Source organism: Agaricus bisporus (genome assembly GCF_000300575.1).
Source record: "Agaricus bisporus var. bisporus H97 unplaced genomic scaffold AGABI2scaffold_11, whole genome shotgun sequence".
Taxonomy (NCBI): domain Eukaryota; kingdom Fungi; phylum Basidiomycota; class Agaricomycetes; order Agaricales; family Agaricaceae; genus Agaricus; species Agaricus bisporus.
In genome coordinates this window covers 122797-142528 of record NW_006267346.1, presented here as the reverse complement: position 1 = coordinate 142528, position 19732 = coordinate 122797, and the positions used below count along the sequence as shown (strand labels likewise).

Sequence of the window (19732 nt, the reverse complement as noted above, 5' to 3'; positions counted from 1 at the left end):
AAGTAGGGCCAAACAGAGACTCAATCGTTAGATTTATGTAAGCTTTGCTTAGGTTTGGCTCGCGTACGAGAGGCTGGGTAGGAGCCTGCAGTGGCAGTAGCCTGGGGGCTGTCATCCGAGCAGGCCGGAGAAGTTGCAGACCCTTGTCACTCGAGGTACTGTAGCTGCAAAATCACATCAGAGTCACATCAGAGCTGCATCCGAGGTAGAGTCGTAGATACAACATGCCGTCGTAGTATGAGTAGTATCTACCCTCATCCGTTTACCTACTAGATTTTCATACTGTTTAAAATCATTACTATTCAATAATTTAAAACTGTCCGAACCTCCATCGCCTGCTCCTCCTGGATACCAACTGTAGTCTCCTCTGCCCGTAAATATACATCACAATGGCTTACATTGAGAACGGGACATCCGGAAACATACATAGATTTGGATATTAACACTATGCTTCTTGAGCACACTATGATATCGTGTGCGGACCTACACACCATCCTCGAGATCAAGATTTACGTCGTTTGCAAGTGGCGCTGGTTGACGGTGCATTAGCGAAAGAAATGAGAACAAATCAAGTTTACTTTGATGGGGTACATACTGGTACATGGGGGCTTTATTGATATTAAATATTTGATTCTATTATCGCGAAGTGACTGATAGATTCTCAGCGTGATGCCAGCCGCCAGCGTGATGTTAGGAAGGTCTTGGAGGGGGATGTTGCAGGGGGTTGATTTTCCGGCCTGCTCGGATGACAGCCCTCTGAATGGCAGGCTGTGCGTGTTCATTTATAATTACTTCATATGCATAATATATATAGCCTATACGTGTGTATCCCTCGTGGGCGATGTCGGAGACTCGGAAAACTGAAATTAGCTGATCATGCTGAATCATTTTAGTACGTTTGCCAGTTCTAACCTGATTAGACACTATCAGGCCTAGGCGTCCCGATCCAGTAGGATAGTAACGCAGGATAAGGCAGTCTGATCAAGGTGGATCAGAACAGGTCAGGCCATTTTTTAGATCAGTCACTGAACGTAACTAGATCAGGTGCATTTTGGTTTTCCGACAGACAACTAGCCAACGACTACACCTCCCTCTTTCTGGATGTCGCTCGAGCGATCTCGTAGTCGCACCCGTCGCTTATTGAGTCCACTGGCTTCTGGCTTCCGTCGTGTTTTTGGAACGAGTCGTGTATCTCCTTCTCCTCCTCCTCCTCCTCCTCTTTTTCGGGAGCGTCCTTCGTCCCCCCGTTCTTCGCCCGGACTTGATCCAAACCGACTAGTTATTCCTCCAAATCCTCCCCCTTCAAGTTCTACATCAATCCTCCCGATAGAGTACCTCAATGCTCAACAACCGATCGGTTTCCAGCCAAATCCTAGAATCTCGCCTTCTACGTCGTCTCAACCATCCACGTATCGGTACCCTGGACCTTTGGTCGACCCTCAGGTTAACCATGCATCCTTAGCACTGCAATATCCTGAAGATCTTGAATTCTCGCAGCATGACCGATCTGTAGTTCAAACTGCGCCGATTTTACAACGAGTTCCACATGATCAAGGCCTCACCGTGAGTTATGTGTGTTCTTGTAATGGCTTTTAAGAGTTCCTGAGCATCTTCAATGCCTGTGTTCGCAATGTCTACAGTTCCAGCCTCACGGTATGTTCGCCCAGCCCAGCAATTTTACGATTACGGGCGGCGAATTCAACGACTACAGCAATTCAGACAACTGTAAGGTCTCGCAGCTAAATCTTGTTATATCTATAATGACTTGATTAGTCATGGAAAAACTTTTGAAGGAGACTATACCTGGAGCAGAGTTCGACTCTTCCGATCGCAATCCGCCACCACGATGTCATCCCGGGACCCGACTGGCGATCATAAAACGATGTCAGTACTTTATTGTTAACTGCCGTGACACGCACAAGTTGCGCTGGGTGGTAGGCGTTGCTGGAGTTGGAAAATCGGCCATCATGCAATCCATTGCTGAAGATACCCCTTCCGCAGTCACCTTGGGCGCATCGGTTTTTTATGCTATCAATGGTCGCAACGAAGGCACAAAAACAATCACTACCATTGCCTATCAGCTCGCAGTTAAGTGCAAGCCTTATCGTCGGTTTATCCAGGATGAGGTCAATCATGATCCTGCTCTCCTTACAAAATCGATAACAGCCCAGTTCAAGAGACTTATCATCCAACCCTTTATCCATCAGCACTTATTGGATCCTTCTCATCGCTTCTTGATTCTCATTGATGGCCTTGACGAGTGCAACAGCCACGACACCCAGCAAGAGCTTGTCCGCCTTATATCAGAATTCTGCTTGAACTATCCCACCTCACCACTCGTTTGGATCATTGCCAGTCGTCCGGAGCACCACATCACTTGCATTTTTGACGAAGACAAAGTACAATTAATTTGTGAGAAGGAAGAAATCTTGGTAGACGCGGAAGACGCTCGCAAAGACACAGAATTATTCCTCCGCGATAAGCTGGATGATATCAAAAAACGGACGATATCGCTCAAACACCTTGAACGATGGCCTGTCGAGTATGAATTCCTGCGAATCGCTCATGCGTCAGGTGGGCTAATGGTGTATGCCGCTACCGTCGTCAAATATATCGGCGACTCTCGATACGGAAACCCGCACTCCCAGCTTCAAGATGTCTTGAAACTTATCGATGCTACCCTAGACGATCAAACACGTAACCCGATGGCTCAGCTTGATGCACTCTATTTACGAATCCTATCTACACTTCCTAGTGGTATTACGGGAAACACTCGGAAACTCTTGCTAATGTTGGCTGGGGGTTTTGATGAGTCTTTCATCTTGGAATGTAACTTGTTGGCCATAACGCTCAACGACGCCTATGGTGCCACCCATCTTCTCCCATCCATCGTGGATGTCCCTAGTCCTGACGAAGCTCACAACCAAAATCTCCGCTCTTTCCATAAATCATTCGTCGACTACCTATCCGACTACGCGCGTTCTGAGTTTTCACGCGACATCAAGCGTGAATACCAAGAACTTGTGGCCGAATACACGTTCCGGATCCTTGAGGAAGCATCCGACGGTGTTGATTTTGATGGAGACTACGATTTGGCGAACGAAGGCACCTTAGCTAGAGGACCCGGCGACGGTAGCAATATCTCGCTCAGCTGGCCGCCCGGTGATCCTGACGGCATGAGACATCGCATGTATACCAAAGCAGTCTCGAACGTCACTCGTGGATTTAAGAACAGGGAAGTCCCCTTCAGGAGTGCGAGCAGTATCCATGCTTTGACCTCCCGTTTTGAGACGTATGGTGTTTACTTTCCGTATTTCGCTTTGAACAATTTTGTGTTTGTAAGTCCTGCTGCAAGTTATCTGATCATTGTTGCTGAAACTATTCACCAGGGAGATCAATGTCAGGAGTTTGTCAAATGCAGAATACTCAAACAGGTGCCGTTCAATAAGATCTGCATTTCTAACATCAAGTACTATCTCCTCAAGTTACAGTTTCGTAGTCCTTTTACAACAGGGAAGAATTTACCCGATACTTGGAACCCATCCTGCAGTGTAGGTATCAAATTTATGATCGTCACATTGCAAAAAAACCATCTTTTATGCAGCATCAACGTGAAGGTAAATGGGAGGAAGACCAGGACCGCGACTGGACGACCCAATTTAGCGCGCGCGCCGAAGAATCATGGGACAGCTGCTCATCTTGCTGCAAGCAGTTTGAACATCGTTTGGAAAATTGGAAGACCCATTCACCAGATCACCTTATAACATTTTTACCCTCTTCGACCCAAACGAGCTGGGTAGAAGTCCGATTCGCCGATCCTGAGGATGGCGTGTCAGAGTGGACATACTGGTTTTTGCTCTTTACCGCTCCTGTTCAACAGCATCCCATATCCAATTGTCCTCCCTCGAGGCCAGATACAAGCCGCCTAAATGTTTCAATCGATACATCCTCCTCCAGCTCCAACCCAATCCTTCAAAATGATACCTCCGACGTTAGATTGCCAATCGGCCCCCGACTACCTACTGAAATTTCGTCTCCTGCTCCATCGCTTGAAAAATCCACCCATCAATTTTCTCGGACTGATCGGCAGAGCGTTCGCGCCTCGTCCCCGTCATTGGAGTATCCGCAAATCCGATCTGTATCTCAGTATGCGGCGACAAATTCAACAGTGAGTTACACTCTTGAAAAGCCCTGGAACGTTTCAATATCTGTTTTTACGATTTCTACAGAGTCAGAGCCCAGGCATGTTTTACCAAGGCAACAATTCTACTACCACGGCCGTTAATTTCAACGATTCTAACAAATCGGATATCTGTAAGGTCATGCATTCAATTTCGTTTTATCTATACTGAGGGTCATCTCTGACAGTCATGGAGAAGCTTCGGAAGGAGACAATACCTGGAGCAGAGTTTGACTCTTCCAGTCGCAATCCACCCTCAAGGGCTCGCGCTAAAACTCGTCTTGCTGTTATAGGACGATGTCGGTACTTCATTATCAATCACAATGGCAAGAAAAAGCTGCGTTTGGTGGTGGGTCCCGCTGGAATTGGAAAGTCTAGTGTGATGCAGTGTATCGCGCAGGAAGCCCTCCTTCCCGGTGCCAGGATCTTCTTTTCTAGACCCGATGGACGCATAGACGGAACGAAAGCTATTACCACCATTGCCTATCAGATAGCAGCCGAACTCGAGCCCTACCGTCTCTTCGTAGAGAATGAGGTCACGCGCGATCCGTCCCTCCTTCAAAAATCGCTCACAATACAGTTTGATCGATTCATTGCCAAACCATTCATGCATCAGTGCATTCTAGACCCTTTATCTCGCCTCTTAATTATTATCGATGGCCTCGATGAATGCCACGATTCATCAACGCAACGGGAGCTCCTTCGCCTTATTTCTGATTTCTGCATCTCGTGCCCTACCTCGCCCGTCGTGTGGATCATTGCCAGTCGCCCAGAGCCACACATCGCGTCTTTAATCTGGGAACTCCATGTAAAACGTATATCCGATCAAGACGAAATTCCGGTCGATACAGACGAGGCTCGATCAGATATTGAACGCTTCCTCCGCCATGAATTGGAGCAAATGACGTTGACCACACCCCGGCAAAACTCACTCCACAAGTTCTCGGACAGCGATATCCTCAAAATCGCCGCTGTTGCGGGTGGGCTATTCGTATACGCTTCGACGGTGGTCAGATACATTAATGACCCTACCCGCGGAGACCGCTTCTCCCAACTTGACGACATACTGAACTTTATAGAAAGTGGTACAGAATCTAGTGTATCCGGACTAGATCTTCCCCTGGTTCAGCTGGATGCGTTGTATACATTCATTATGTCCAAGATTCCGGATGGTGACATGGTCAACCTTAGAAAGCTACTCCTCTTGGATCTTGGTAATATGCCAACGAAATCCTTCCAAGTCCAATGCAATATATTAGGGATGACACAAGTCGCTGCCTACCGCGCCACTCGTTATATCTACCCCATTGCTGACGTCCCTGAGCCTGCCAAAGCCGCAGACGATAGCCTCCGATTACTCCACAAATCTTTCGCCGATTATCTAGCCGACCCTTCTCGATCCAGATTCTCTCCCGATATCAAATTTGACGCTGAACAACTCATTGATCAGTGTGTACTCAGAATTGTGAAAGCAGCACCTGATGGTGGTTATGTGGATGGTATGGGTGATAATGCAAATGGACAAGAATTTGGTGGCGATGCTTTGAAAAATGGCTCCGGGACTATCGACGACATCTGCCTTTCATGGCCAGCTGTAGAAGAATGTGATTGTCGTGAATTACGGAAGACTATGTATAGAGAATCAGTTCTATGGGTCATGGAGGGGTTTGGTCGGGGAAGACAAGTTTTTCAGAACTTGTTCTGTCTGCGGATGTTGACCTCATGTTTCAATATGCTCCCCATCGAGTTTCCGTTCAAGGCTCTACGAGATTTCGCATTTGTATGCCGTGCCAACCCTGCTTCATCTCTATTACTAATCTACGCATCAGGATAACTCTCGGCGTTCTCAGCTGCTGGAGCATGGCATTCTCAAGCAGGTGGAGCTGGAGACATTACGTTTTGATGAGGTCCTGATTGAGGGATGCATACGACGGCACTTTAGGAGTCCGACTGACAAACTCTCTGAACACTGGAATACATCTTGCAAAGTAAGTCTAACAGCTATAGATTTGCTGAATCCAGTAATCATTCGTTTGTCTAGCATGAAAGGGAAGGAAAATGGGAAGCGTACAATCAAGACTGGTCGACGGAATTTGAGCGTCCGAAGGAAGATATCGACTCACCTTTTTCATGCTCTTACTGTTATCAGCAATTCACCCACCATTTGAAAAGGCAGTCGCCAGGCCATCTTATCACAGTTATTGATCTCACCACTACATGCCGCGGGGTAGAATTTCGATTTGTTGATCCCGACGATGGCAAATCGGAGTGGATATATCACTTTTTTACTGTGGAACGCGTTAGTTAAACCTCTTCTATATCCTTTTGTTGCTATGATCAATAATTATTTCGCGCTACCAATTGCTACAACATATTTCAGGGTGTACAAGGCTATTATTATCAATGACGCGAGACAATAGAATGAATATAATTTAAGAGTTCCCACCACGTCGAAGGAAAAAGAGAAAGAAACACAAAGAAACACCTCAAGCTCTGACACCACAAACCGAAACTCCCTCAATGACAGCTTTCAAATCTTCACTTTCCTCTCCCGACCGATCAGTAACACCGTGCAAAACCATCCCATCCTTTTTCACAGCAGGAACTTCATCAATAGGCGTAACAGGCGCAGATGTCGTCGGTGTACTAGATACCGAAGTAGGCGATAAATTTCCATAACGGAGTACAACTCCAGAGACCAAAGATTGTCCAGAAGCGTCCGATCCTGTACTACTCGCCGGACTGTTCTTTCCGCTCATGCTCTCGCGAATGGTATAAAGATCCTGGAACGTCTCAACAGAATCCAGATAATCTATAGTCAATCCGACTGAATTTCCGAGTCCAATGCCGTTACTATGATCGGTACGATGATCAGGAGTAGGAGACGAAGAGATAGATGAGGGTGGAGGTAAGCAGACGTCGCCTTCTCCATCTAGACTATTCGATAGGGGAAAGCGTCTCGGCGAAGACCTGGGAGACTCATAATCCAGGGCATGCGAATTGATGGAAGAAGCAAGAGCAAGCAAAAACGGATCGATTGGAGCGTCAAGGCCATGAGGCTGAGGGTATGCCAAACTTTCATTGGTGTAATTTTCGTCCTGCGATCCAAGGATGATTTCAGACTCTTCAACTTCATGATTTATAAAGTCTTCAAAATGTGGCCTGAACAATGGTGCAACGTCAGGAATCCTCGGACGCGTACGACCGAGAGAAGGATCGTATGGCATAATCGGAGCCATTCGTTGATAGTTGACGAGTTCGGCGTGAGCACTCTCATAGTCCACGTTCTGATATTGCCAACCGTTCGGGAGACCTCTGTAAAGTGAGACCTCGCGCACCATAGGAAAGCCCTGGGATACATCGTTAGACGAGGATTCGTTGTAACGCAAGAGTTCATCAATAGGAGTCCCATCGGAGTGGCCCGAGTCGAACATGAATTGAGAATGTGGGGCAGGAAGCGGCGTACTCGGCAAGGAAACTGAGGTTTCACGAGTCAGTCCATCGAGAGCGTCCAGATAAAAATAATCACTGAAGGAAAGTCTCGAAGGGGATGTTTCTTGCCTCCTAGATTCGCCTCCAAAAGACGAAGTGGCTGGAGTGACGGGCGAAACGGCAGGAGCGCTTCCGGAACGGGAGGATAGAAGCTCGATATCAGAGTGACCGCATTTCTTCATGACACACGTAGGACACGCCTTGACAAATTGAGCTACGAGGTCCTTCGGTACCCAGGTATAATGTTTACGAATCAGCGCGCAGGTTTTATCCCGTCCCCCATGACCCGTGCTCCCATGGCAGTAGCATAGTAAATCATAGATCTGTTCGCGTACAGCAACCAAAAGACCATCATGGAGTAAGACTTCTTGGTCCATACGGTGAGGACCTTCTGAACCAAAAGAGACGACATGAGATTTACTCAGAGTAAACATCTTGCGAGCCCAAAATCGGAATTGCGCGTTTTCCTTGACGTTGTCGGTGCTATGAAGGACATCCCAGATACGGTCAAAAAGAGCCTGTGATATGAGAGCCTTTCCTTGACGCCGTGGGGTGAGCGAGTCGATATAGCCTTTTTCGATGACCTGATACTGGGCACGAGTCGGGAAGCCAGGCAGTCCATCGGACTCGTCTAGGGTGGGAGTTTGTGGGTATTCGGCGTGGGCGATATGACTTGGGTTTCCTGTAGGCAGTGGAATACTAGATGGCGAACGGGTATATGGCTTTGAAATGCTGGAGCCTCGCGACGTTGGGCGTCTCGGAGACATGCTAGAGATATAGGATTGAAAAAGTAGCGACCGTCGGGCTGGCAATGTGGTTTAGAAAAGAATGGCAGCGTTGTGCGTCAGCTGATAGATAGGATGGTAAAGGAGAGACAGTAGAGGAATGAGATAAGAATGGGTGTGGCTGACACACAAACCGAGTCTATGAGACAGCCACAGCCACTTCCGCAGACAATAATCAACCTACGCCCAAATCAGACATCGAGAACACATAGAAGAAAAGAAACATCACGCATCATTCACAAGCACAAGAAGACGAATCAAAATAATGATAACTTCGAAACACGATTGGAAACAAAAGCTACAGCGAATATACGATGGAAAGCCGACGTGGATCATCATATGCTATACAAATATCGCCACTAGAATTAGTGCACAACAGGAAAAGAATATAGAAACAAGTCTGGGCTAAACAATAAATCACACAAGAAACGAAAGATCTACAAACCGCGCTAATCTTCAGAATCAATACGTCACAATTCAGGCGCCCTCTGGTTTCTTGACTGCGGGGCCCTTCATTCCGGTCGTCAAGGTCTTGTGAATGAAGGGTAAAACACCACCACCAGCGATGGTAGCGCGCACTAATGTATCAAGTTCCTCATCTCCTCGGATAGCAAGCTGTAAGTGTCGAGGTGTGATACGCTTCACCCGAAGATCTTTTGAGGCATTACCTAACGTCGAGTCAGCTTTGCAATTTGAACATCGCACACCAGATGTCTTACCGGCGAGCTCTAACACCTCGGCAGTCAGATACTCGAGGATGGCTGAGGTGTACACAGCTGCTTTTGCACCGATCCGGACATTATGCTGCGTTTTTTGTTTCAAGTAACGGTGTATACGACCGACAGGAAACTATTAACAGCATGAGGCCCTGATTGATCAACGTTTAGGAACGGATTACACACCTGGAGTCCAGCACGAGCACTCCTCGTCTGGATCGTCCGCTGCTGGTTGGCAGAATCATTGTTGGCATTGTTAGCCCTAGCCTTTCCGCCAGAACCCACTTTTGGGGGCATTATGCGGGTGAAAGACTAAAAAGTGAGGCGATAACGAAAACCTGATAGTCGCGAAATGAGTTTTTCTCACAACATGATCGCGAGTTGGCAGTGCGACATACCTAAGACTGGAGAAATAAATTGAGCGCCTCGTATACGCGTTATCGGCACAAGAGAAACGAATGTGCCAAGGCTGCCTGCTTGCGAACACGAGTTTTGAGTAGAAACGCGAGGGTAGCTGGTGGTAGTGGTGGTCCCAAACAAACAAGTTTGTTGATTCATTTCACACGTGTCCATTTCAGTCCAGTCACGGTCACATGTAATATACGTCACAAAGTCTATCTAATCTAGGGACCGGATAGAGAGACGGAGGCCGCCGAAGAATGAATTTCGGCCCTACGATGTGCGGATTCCGAAGCGCGACTGCAGAGCACGCCTCAATCTCGTCGTCCTCTTCAAAACTACATCCACTCACATCCAAGATTTTCTGCCATTGTATGGGCAAGCCCTGTCCTCGCCTTCGTGAGTAAAGTATTCAGTGAAGTGAAAAAGCTTGACATACCTGAAAGCGTTCTGCTATGTAGTCATAGCTAACATGGACGTGGTGTACAAAATTCTCCGGTGCAGTTATACTGTTCCGATGACAATGATGAATAAGGTCGTCCAGCCACCCGTACAATTCTTCATCACTGGTAAGTGAGAGCCAATATTTTTTACCTCTGACTTCTAAAAACAAACAATGCGGCTTCATAGTCGCTCGTTCAATAGTTGCGATATCCTGACTACTAATAATGGTCTGGTGCGTTGATTTCTGTGACAAAATTAAATTCATTGTACAATGCGACGTTTCGGGAACCCAACTTTTCTACTGCATATTGTCAAGGATTGCTCTCTGAGTTCGAGCCACTTGTTCCTCCACAACCAGTTGAAATGCCCAGCTTTCTTCATCTTCACATTCCCACTTCTAATTATTTGGGACCGGATACCATCGACAATGTTATCTTTCAGGATAACTTGGGGTTCACTGTCCGGGTACAGGACAGGTGGCTTTAGTTCAAGAATGTCATCCTGAGATGGATTAATGAGCTCGTCAGACTGAAATGTGATACTCGAACTCGAAGATCCAGCGTTCGAGTCGTTCATAGGAGGAGGTAAAAGAAAACTAGTGGACAGGGAAGAGAGGTGTAAAGTCCAGTGCCAGTGCGTAGAGAGAAAGCTATGAGACCCGCGTTGCAATCGGTTTCCTACCTACCAGGTATGAAGTTATACGTGAGAGTGATCAGATGGTATTACAACAATCAATACTGCTTGAAGGAGGTGTTTCAATAGTAACCATCAAGATACCGCCGCGATCGCCGAATACCTCTGGGTGTCAAGTGAGGGAAACTACGATGGTAGTACTTCTTTACTTAGAGGGATTTTAACTTTGTTTACTCCGAAGACCTGGGATCAATCTTCCTATGTAGATGAAGCCCAAATACTTGGACATTGGGTGCTAAGAATAGATAACCACACTCAACTAATAACTGCATGGCAGAAAAAGAATGCAAATCAAACAAAGATGCCACAAAACCCGGTAGCAAGAGCTGGTCATCAGCACATCTAGTCGCCACGAAACCGGCGGCCCACTCTCATTGACCGATTCCGTCTCTGTTCATAACTTCTCATTTCAGTACTGCCTTATTCTTACCTCCAAACACCATGGGTACGTTTTCGTCCCATACTCTTCATCTTCCTTCTTCCGCCCTCTCTGTCTCTCTGTCTGACCATCGGGTGAAAACCTCCAACGGCGATTATATCCCCTTGGCCAGAGCACGCGCCTATTGGGATGTCTGATGAAGACTAAGGTATACGGGATCAATCTGTGATCAATACTCCTTGCATTTCTTTTCCCACGTCCTTCCGTACTTCACCGCATGAGGATGTTGAACGTTCCTGCATTCAAAATTGTTTTTACCAATGGTTTCCTATTCGGCATACATCTGTATTCATCTGCCAACTTCACGACTGCGGTGATCAATGTGGGGGCTGTCAGCGTTGCTACAGGGATCATATTCCCATTGTGGCACGGCAAGATGAGCACGTCATCAACAAATGGTCGCGAGTTCGCCTTTCACTCTTAATCCTGTGTTGGGGTTCCCAACGTAACGAAAATCCTGAACAGTTTTTGCTTTTAATGTCCCCAGAGAATGAATGGTGCGCTCAATCGGTACCAGTAAGCCGAGCTGTTGGAGTTGTAAGTCGTGGTATATCAGTGGATTATCAGTGGACTGACACCTCATGGGCATTTTGTCGAGGCGGATGCGAGTTTTGCTCATCCGAAGGTGCATGTCCGGAAATTTTGGGTATACCTGTAGGGGATGGATGTATAATACTGGATTATTGATAATGTTTCCTAAGGATGTGAGTGACGTGGGAAATTAGCTTGTTTAACATTTAGCGCAGATCCGCATCAACCAATGTTCAAAAAACCATTAGGCCAGCTGAAAACGTCTGCCCCCATCCGTGCATCGGACCGACGCAAACTCAAACAGCGCGTCCTGTCCGCCTTTTCCGCTTCTCCAGAACATGGCGATCTCCTCGTTCCAGATGGTATCCTCACCGCCAAATTCTTTACACATACTAAACAACCTGGCGTACGTTTTCTTCCTTCCTTTCTTTCGTTTTTCGACGGATTATCTACTGGATTGCTTTTCAGACTTTATACATCGATCCTGGAAATGGCGACCCTCTTTGGTTTACTATCGGTAAATCATCAGAAGATTTGATACCGACCGTCTATACGCTATGGAAACTTCGAGACTCGAATCTCTTACCTTCGGTACTGACGCCTTCTGCAGTCATACCAGTGCTTGTTGGGGGCGCGGACCTTATGATTCCTGGGGGTCAGTCTTCTCAGCTCCCTTATACACAAGACGATACTGAGACGAATCAAGCCAGTTATCACTCATACGCCATCTACGCTCTCTCGAGATCAACTCGTGGCCATACATCAACTGGCCAGTACGAAGAATGACGATGGTACAGTGACTCGCCTTGTTTCACCTCCGCTTGCTGTTGGACGAATGGCCATATCGGGCGAGGATCTGAAAACGAAGAGCGAAGCAGATGAGAAAGGCAAAGCAGTATTGGTTTTGCATACTTGGAAGGATCACTTATGGGACATGGGACAGAAGGGCGATACACCCAATGATACGCCGCTGGTTACTGGCGGTCAGGTTGCCGAAGGAGGTGGTGCCGTATCGGAGGGTGCAGGTCCCCAGGGTGGAGAAAATGAAGATCCCACCAAGTCGCAAGCTCATGGCGAGCCAGTTGAAGAACGTGTCGAAACTCCAGGATTAACAGCAAAGGTCGTGTATACACCTCAAGAGATTACAGACCTACTCACAAAATCCCTCATCCATGCTATCGCAACTCAACTATCCACCCTGCCCAAAGATTCGTACCCTATCCCTTCAACTCAGCTCTACCAATCGTATATTCTCCCATCTCGTCCCGCGTTCCCCAGTTCCGTTGTATTACCATCATCCGCTCCCCCAGATTCCGAAAACATCCATATCGACCCCTCAGAAATCGCAGTAAAAGCTTCCACATACAAAACTCTATCTACTTTCCTCAAAGCGGCAGAAAAATCCTCCTTAATCACACTTAAAACCGTTAAACAAAAGTCTGGTGGCAGTGATTACGTTGTGACGGGTGTAAATTGTGAACATCCCGACGTAAATGTATATGTGATCGGACAAGGAGGCAAACCATACGTTACTGTGGCGGAAATTGAGGCCAAAAAGGCTAAAAGGCTCGCAAGGGAGGGGAAGGAGGGGATGGAGAGGGAGAGGAGTGAGCGAGAAGTTGAGATTCGTCAGTGTTGGAAGCCATGGTTGGGGAGTCTGGGTCTATTCGAAGATATGGGTGCCAGGTGCGCATGTCCCGCGTGAATAGATGGTCTTCCCTTTCTTACCGGCACGCACCTCGTAGCACCTCAAACATGTACACCCTCAACGATATTCGAGGCCTTCTTACCAAGTATATCACCTCACGACAACTGATCAATCAACACGATCAAGCTTATATTAACCTTAACGGGCCGTTAATTGCTTGCATCACTGCCAAACGAGCCGGTGAGCCCGGGAAGAAAGCCGAGAAAAAGCCGGGCGAAGATAAATCATCATTGCCGGAGTTCATGAAGAGAGATGAGTTAATGAGGAGTATCGTTGAGCATATGCAAGCCTGGCATGAGGTCAAAGCCGAGGGAAAGGATGTCGTCACAACGTAAGCCGAAATGTTCTCATATTCTTCCTCTGTTGTGTTTCAGTAGGAAGTGGACAACATCTGTTGTCTTCCTTCACTGCTGTACTTCATTTTTTCGCTTCGCTGACCGTGTGGTATTATGCACCTTTAGCAAGGGCGAAATTGAACCTATCCAGGTCAAAGTTACTGTTGGAGCTAGGAGAGGAAGAACAGAGATCACCGGTTTCGAACCATTCTTGATTATTGATGGAGAGGAAATGGCAGATAGGATGAGGAAGATATGTGCTGGATCTACTTCAAGTAAGCTTTCCTTCATGGGATCACTTATGACGAAGTGAACTGATTATTCTACTTAACTTGGTTGATTTCTCTCGCCATTACATGTGATTTGACACTCATATTGGTTTTATTCTCCATTTTTCGGGTCTTCGCATAATCATCGCATCATTAAATCATCTATTTCTGATTCAAATTCTCGGTGTCACACTATTCTGGTGTCTGTTTGCGATGTTCCTGAATCCGGGCACCCTTACTCTCCGGTAAAAAACCCCTTTTCCGATTCCTGATAATTCATTATTCGTATTTTTAACTGTTTTGTGATGATTGCTGCGTCTGCGGTCGACATCCACCGTGTATGCCGGTGTGTACAGTTTCACATTATAATATTCCAGGGACGAACCATCAAAGGTTGAAAGTCACCGTTCAAGGGAAACAAGGGCAAGCAGTCGGGGAGTATCTAATGGAGAGGGGTATTCCGAAGAAGTGGATTATGATTAGTGAGGTGGTTGGGAAGAAATAGGTAGCATCTAGACAGGAGGGGTTAGAAAGTTGGAGGAGCATGTATTAACACTTATTTTTAGGATTTACTTTTGAGGCATGGTGGGGTCGTGGGGTCGGCGGGCTCGTGTCAGGTCGTGTCATGGTGCTCGTCATCTTGGACTTCTTGAACCACTAGTACGTATTACACGGGGTACACACACGCTTTGTGCCGCTAGTAGGCTTTTGGAAATTTGACTTGCGATTCTCGCTACAAGCTCCAGGCAATATGGGGCTGGATTGGGTCCCGACTTGCGCAAATGGGGTATATTTACTCCGATATAAATAAAGTACTTGATGCAGCTTGATGCATGTTCGTATTCCCTCGATTAATGTCCGTTGGCGGAAGGGGGCGCGTGATTGTCCCCGGAAAATTGAATGGGTTGATGGCATGCCTTCCTCATGCTGTTGGCATCTTGTTGGCATCTGTGGCGGCCTACTGCGGCGTGGTACAGCGTGGGGGGATGTATACTTGGCATCATCATTCTAGGAACCGCTTGTGTGCACCCCCCAAAAGAATACATACACAAGTATATATAAGACCCTTGCTCTTGGCACAGCTTAACGACTCCCTTTCTTTCCGCGTGTATTGATTCAGCCTCGCCACAACTCCTCAATTCTTTCCTGTTTCCCTCTTTCTTGTTACTCATTTACTTCGGGTACTGGTCCCGAATTATCCAATCAAGTCACTGAGGTTCGTACATAATAAAGTTGATTGTCCTAGACTTTCTGAGACTAAAATCAAGTATTTAGTCTTGAATTCCAGAAACCTCATTTCCTATACGCCACAGCGTCTTTCCTCATTTCCCCGCATATCTACACCCCACTATACGAGCAAAAAAACATGGCGCCCATCAGCGATACGTGGCCCGATGTTCAGCTTTCTCTCGACACACTACCTCCTGATTATGCTTCTCGTGTGACTTCCCTCGTCGATTGGCTATCACCTCATTTCTCAAAAATTGAAGCGTATGCGAGCAACTTGCACCCGTGTAGGAGAAAGTGCAGAATCGTGAAGGAGAATTATACGTGGGGCCAATCCTTCGCTGTGTTTGAGATTGTGTTTGAAGGTTCTGGGACATGTGAAGAGAACGAGATTGTTGAGGCAGGGTGCAACGCGCAAGAGAAGAAGAAGCGAGAAGAAGTAGAAGCAGAAGAACAGGACGCGAAGGTAGTCGAAGGAGGAGATGATGATGATGAATCGTGGATCATCCGATTTGGAATGCGACCTATGGATGCCCACTTTAACACCGCAGCACAACTCGAACGTAAAATCCTCAACGAGGTCGCAGCTCTCCATCTGGTTCGTACACGAACTACTATTCCCGTACCACAAATCATCTCCTATCATCCTGTGGCTGGTGATAGTGATCCAGCGGAACATCAGCACTCTTATGATCACCATCCCCTCGGCCCGTCCTTCCCCGCATTCGTCCTCATGACAGCTATCCGCGGTATCACTATCGAAGATTGTGGTATCGCGATACACGAATTGGGACAAGCCGATCCAGGTTCAGATCCATTACAAGGGGATGAAGATAAGAAACCGATGTTAAAACAATATTTGAGGGATATCGCCGATATTCACGTGCAATTAAGCCGAATCACCTTTGACAAGATTGGAGGTTTCGTTTTGGATAAAGATGGGAATGTGAGCATCGGACCTGGTGCGGACTTTGGGTTGGGGCCGTTTGATACTGCCAAGGAGTACTTTGCGATTCAGGCAGAGGCGTATGAGAGGTTAGCTGAAGCTGCGAGTGAAGAAGATGCGGAAGAGAAGAATGGTAATGGGGCAAATGTAGAAGGTGAAGGGGAAGAGTCGGCGGAATGTTTGAAGAGAAGGTTTGTCGCTTCGCTGTGGCGGACGGCAATGATGCCACTTGTTGACGAGCGAGACGCTGGAGGCCCTTTCCCAATGCGCCATGGGGATCTTCATAGCGAAAACATTCTCGTTGACCAATCCGGTCATATTGTCGGTGTACTTGATTGGGACTGTGCAGCGACTGTACCTTGGGAAGCATTTGCTGTTCCAACGTTTGAGGTCTCTGGAGATTACCGCGAATCTAAGAACGAGCCTACTAAAGCATCTTTCCCTTCTTCCGCTATATCATCCACTGTCGTGACCCCGGACAAGTCACCATCCACTTCAACGGACGTTTCTGGTTCTATTTCGGCTACGAAACCTCCACTCCAGAGCCGGCGAACACATAAACGGAATCTATCAAGGCCGCAGGTCCACGAGGAATTCAACAAGGCTTTAGCTGAAATTGAGCTCCAGTCGTCCTGCTCTTCCTCGAGAGAATCCGAATCTTCACCAGCGCCATCTTCTGCTTCATCATCATTAGACTCTCTGCCCCATTCTCTCGACAGTCTTCAGCAACCTTCACCCGTAACTGCCTCAGGTCGATCTCTCGCAGCTCTGCATGATTCCGACGCCGGTTACGTTGGAGCATACCTCGCTTATTGGATGTATTCCCTTGCATGTGATTATGAAGAAACGGGAAGAGCCTTGCATCGAATGCTCGTCGCCCATAACATCCAAAATGGTGATGGCAGTTTACAAAATCCCGGAATGGCTGGGTGGATGACGGAGGGCGATACTATGGAGGAAACTTTCAAAAAGTTCGTTAGGGAAGTTCGGAGTGCAGAGATCAGCAGTGCGTAAACATGAATTATTGTCATCCTTTTTTGGTTTTTTCTTCCCTCTCTGTTTGCAAAAATTGTTGCTCAGGAACCAGGGTTTCCTATCACTCTTTATGGACTGTTTATGTTCTTTTTTTCTGCATAGATTCATCTACTATTGGAAATTCTTGCATGCGACTGCGTCGTTTATCTGTGGGAGAATCTGTTAACGCAGTACTTCTTTCCGTGGAAAATTGTATTCTATTTTTTTTCAAGGGTTTTTCTTCTGTATCATAGCACGGAATCTACTTTGTATGTAGAATGCTTGTTTGTAACACCACCATTAGATGATATTCACTTGGCTTATAGACTAATGCTGAGTGAATTTTTGCTATTTTTACCAACGTTCCGAGTGGGCTTTGTGAAATCGGCGTCTCCGTTAACCCTAGAGAGACGACATTGATCGCAATGCGAAGGACTTCGGCCTCGTGGAGTGTGGTACTGAGGGAATCTTAGTAAAAAATTGGCGTTCAATGCAAGGTAGCTACAAAATGACTCCTATACAGGAGATCACGACTACAAACTTCTCCACTTCAACCATGATTTGAAACGTCATTGATGCGCCAATACACACTCCCACGTCATCTATTACACTCTTCGCTGCATCTTCTCCAGCTACTTTACCCGAATAGCCTGGCTATTGTAAGTTTTTCCCTGCGCATCGTACGTCTCCCGTTGAATTGTATGTGCCCACCACCATCTCCGAAAGGCTGCGTAAACGGCTTCAATTGAATTTCATTGAACTTTGCTGACCTTGATTATGTGTACATCTTCAGCCGAAATGTGGTGGAGATTAAAAACGACGCAAATTTTAAGGTGGACAGATGTGGGTTGTTATTCTGCACCGTTCAACGTCAGTAGGACCCTTGAGCTTTAAGTCGGATCTCACCCTCCCCAAATTATTCTCGGCTCAGCTATGAATCGATAACTGACGCGCTCTCCTATCGAAGGCCTTCATTTACCTTCCCTAACGACACTGTCATTGCGTGTGGATAGATGTACGCCTCTCGAGAAACTCCATTCGTTCATTGGCCTCGAGGCTTCTGAGAGTGGAATCTAATTATTCACAACAATCGGATCGGAATCTCCGGACGTCACTTGACTCACTCCTGCCAGAAGGGAAAGGCGTTTATGGTTTCCTGGACATCTTCCTTCTAGATGAGGGAAAGGGAATGAATGGTTTGCGAGCTCGACGACGTCCTTAATGGGACCCTCAACTTCTGCAAGGCCAACCTTGAGTAGCTGCGAACAACTCTCCAAAGTGCCCCCCCCCCGCTGAGCTCGTGGTACGCATGCAAGTCGAAAGGAATATTGGTGGGGTACATCACCAGTTCCTCGTCACGTATGATTGAAGTTGAGTGGTTTTTGGTGAGTAGGATATGTCCCGTAGGAGAATCATAAATGAAATGACGATGAGAGCCATCGTGAAGGGCAGTTCTACCGTGCTTCAGCCCGTCGCTCACCAAGCCGCCTGCCACAGCTTGTACCACAGGACCGCAGCAGACATGTTTCAACTCCTGATTTGTGGAGGTGGGATCCCACGTTGAAGAGGAAGACAATCTCACGAACATCCTAGGTTGGGATGACGAATGAAATCAGAACTCTTCAACTATTAGTTCTCCGAAAGGACGAAAACTTCTTGTCATCATGAATTTTTTGTATTTCGAAACGGGTGGCGACTTGATTTTCAGGGTGACGTTGAAATCTGACACAGAGACTCTTGGCACTTGACCTTTCGTATCTTATCGAAACAACCGAGCCATTTGAATCTGATCAAATACAGATAACTCCATATCTAGACTCCCGTGAGCTCAGGTAACACGAGGGAACCAAAGTGTGGACCCACTCACAATTTCGGGTCAGTAGATGAAGATATCTACGCTTCGCGGCACCCTTGCGACGTGACCGTAGAAGCCGATAGATGGCATCACTTACCTGATACGGAAAGCCAGGCAAGAGAGGTAGGAAATAATAGTTGGACTAATTCCCGATCTCAATGCCAGAGCCACCACTCTGTCAAGATAAGGTCGTCCGTCTAGTCTCGGAACAAACAGCAAGACTAAGCTAATTTGATCGCGGGGCCTAGGCGAACAGTGCATGATAGCGGCAAAGCTTTCTCTGGCCCTCCCAGGCTAATAAGAATCTGCATGCCTATTTGGATAGTCGGATCGCATTTGAGAATAAAGCGAACTTGGAGACAAGGGAAAACTTGAGAGTGGGAGGCGGAATCGTTTTTAGTCAGTGTGATATTTGTCGTTGCTTGGGTAAAGAGCTTTCCCCTTTCTCCCTGTGCCAATCATCCACCCGTCGTCACCGGTTCAGTTTTCTCCCAAAATCTCCTTTCTCTCTTCCATAATTATATTCTTTGTGTTATCCTGCTTGCTTTGCATATTCTGATAGGCCACTACTCTCAATGTCTAGGCGGAGTTATGATGGTTCTGCCCACACCAGACGTCTCTCAAAACATCGTGTGAATGACGAGGAACTCTTTGAGTATGTCTCTCGTGTTCGTCGTCTTTTTTTTGGATATTAATTGG

At 47.0% G+C, this 19732-nt stretch overlaps 6 protein-coding genes across 6 annotated transcripts; 3 read left to right on the top strand and 3 right to left on the bottom strand.

Annotated features, from left to right (window-relative positions):
* Positions 1 to 1655: 1655 nt before the first annotated feature.
* AGABI2DRAFT_58541 (hypothetical protein) lies at positions 1656 to 2756 on the top strand (the record flags this gene model as incomplete). Its single annotated transcript, XM_006455531.1, has 2 exons — positions 1656 to 1748; positions 1794 to 2756. Coding segments are annotated over 2 exons (1056 nt in total), but the record flags the coding sequence as incomplete, so codon positions are not given.
* Positions 2757 to 6666: 3910 nt separating this feature from the next.
* Positions 6667 to 8439, bottom strand: AGABI2DRAFT_121495 (hypothetical protein; the record flags this gene model as incomplete). The annotated part of the gene is made up of 1 exon (XM_006455530.1): positions 6667 to 8439. The coding sequence occupies one exon, from the start codon at positions 8437 to 8439 to the stop codon at positions 6667 to 6669; it is 1773 nt and encodes a 590-aa protein (XP_006455593.1).
* Positions 8440 to 8793: 354 nt separating this feature from the next.
* AGABI2DRAFT_195036 (histone 2A) lies at positions 8794 to 9708 on the bottom strand. Its single transcript, XM_006455529.1, has 5 exons — positions 9572 to 9708; positions 9360 to 9511; positions 9177 to 9306; positions 8903 to 9125; positions 8794 to 8816 (listed from the first exon to the last, which is right to left on the bottom strand). Exons 2-4 carry the CDS (start codon positions 9468 to 9470, stop codon positions 8935 to 8937), a joined length of 432 nt encoding a protein of 143 aa, XP_006455592.1. The 5' UTR covers positions 9471 to 9511; positions 9572 to 9708; the 3' UTR covers positions 8794 to 8816; positions 8903 to 8934.
* A 192-nt stretch (positions 9709 to 9900) lies between these two features.
* AGABI2DRAFT_45523 (hypothetical protein) lies at positions 9901 to 10409 on the bottom strand (the record flags this gene model as incomplete). Its single annotated transcript, XM_006455528.1, has 3 exons — positions 9901 to 9957; positions 10012 to 10260; positions 10311 to 10409. Coding segments are annotated over 3 exons (405 nt in total), but the record flags the coding sequence as incomplete, so codon positions are not given.
* A 1499-nt stretch (positions 10410 to 11908) lies between these two features.
* AGABI2DRAFT_121493 (hypothetical protein) lies at positions 11909 to 14035 on the top strand (the record flags this gene model as incomplete). Its single annotated transcript, XM_006455527.1, has 5 exons — positions 11909 to 12085; positions 12148 to 12334; positions 12390 to 13365; positions 13425 to 13718; positions 13849 to 14035. The coding sequence occupies 5 exons, from the start codon at positions 11909 to 11911 to the stop codon at positions 14033 to 14035; spliced, it is 1821 nt and encodes a 606-aa protein (XP_006455590.1).
* A 1155-nt stretch (positions 14036 to 15190) lies between these two features.
* On the top strand, positions 15191 to 17598 carry AGABI2DRAFT_180565 (hypothetical protein; the record flags this gene model as incomplete). Its single annotated transcript, XM_006455526.1, has 3 exons — positions 15191 to 15207; positions 15267 to 17170; positions 17456 to 17598. The coding sequence occupies exons 2-3, from the start codon at positions 15358 to 15360 to the stop codon at positions 17596 to 17598; spliced, it is 1956 nt and encodes a 651-aa protein (XP_006455589.1). The 5' UTR covers positions 15191 to 15207; positions 15267 to 15357.
* Between the last annotated feature and the right edge of the window lie 2134 nt (positions 17599 to 19732).

Excerpts from the sequence above, each read along its gene's own strand:
- AGABI2DRAFT_195036 (XM_006455529.1), bottom strand. The coding sequence starts at position 9,470 with ATGCCCCCAAAAGTGGGTTCTGGCGGAAAGGCTAGGGCTAACAATGCC. Across the intron at positions 9,307-9,359 it reads GTGCTCGTGCTGGACTCCAG|TTTCCTGTCGGTCGTATACA; the intron begins GTGTGTAATCCG and ends TGCTGTTAATAG. Across the intron at positions 9,126-9,176 it reads CGAGGTGTTAGAGCTCGCCG|GTAATGCCTCAAAAGATCTT; the intron begins GTAAGACATCTG and ends ACTCGACGTTAG.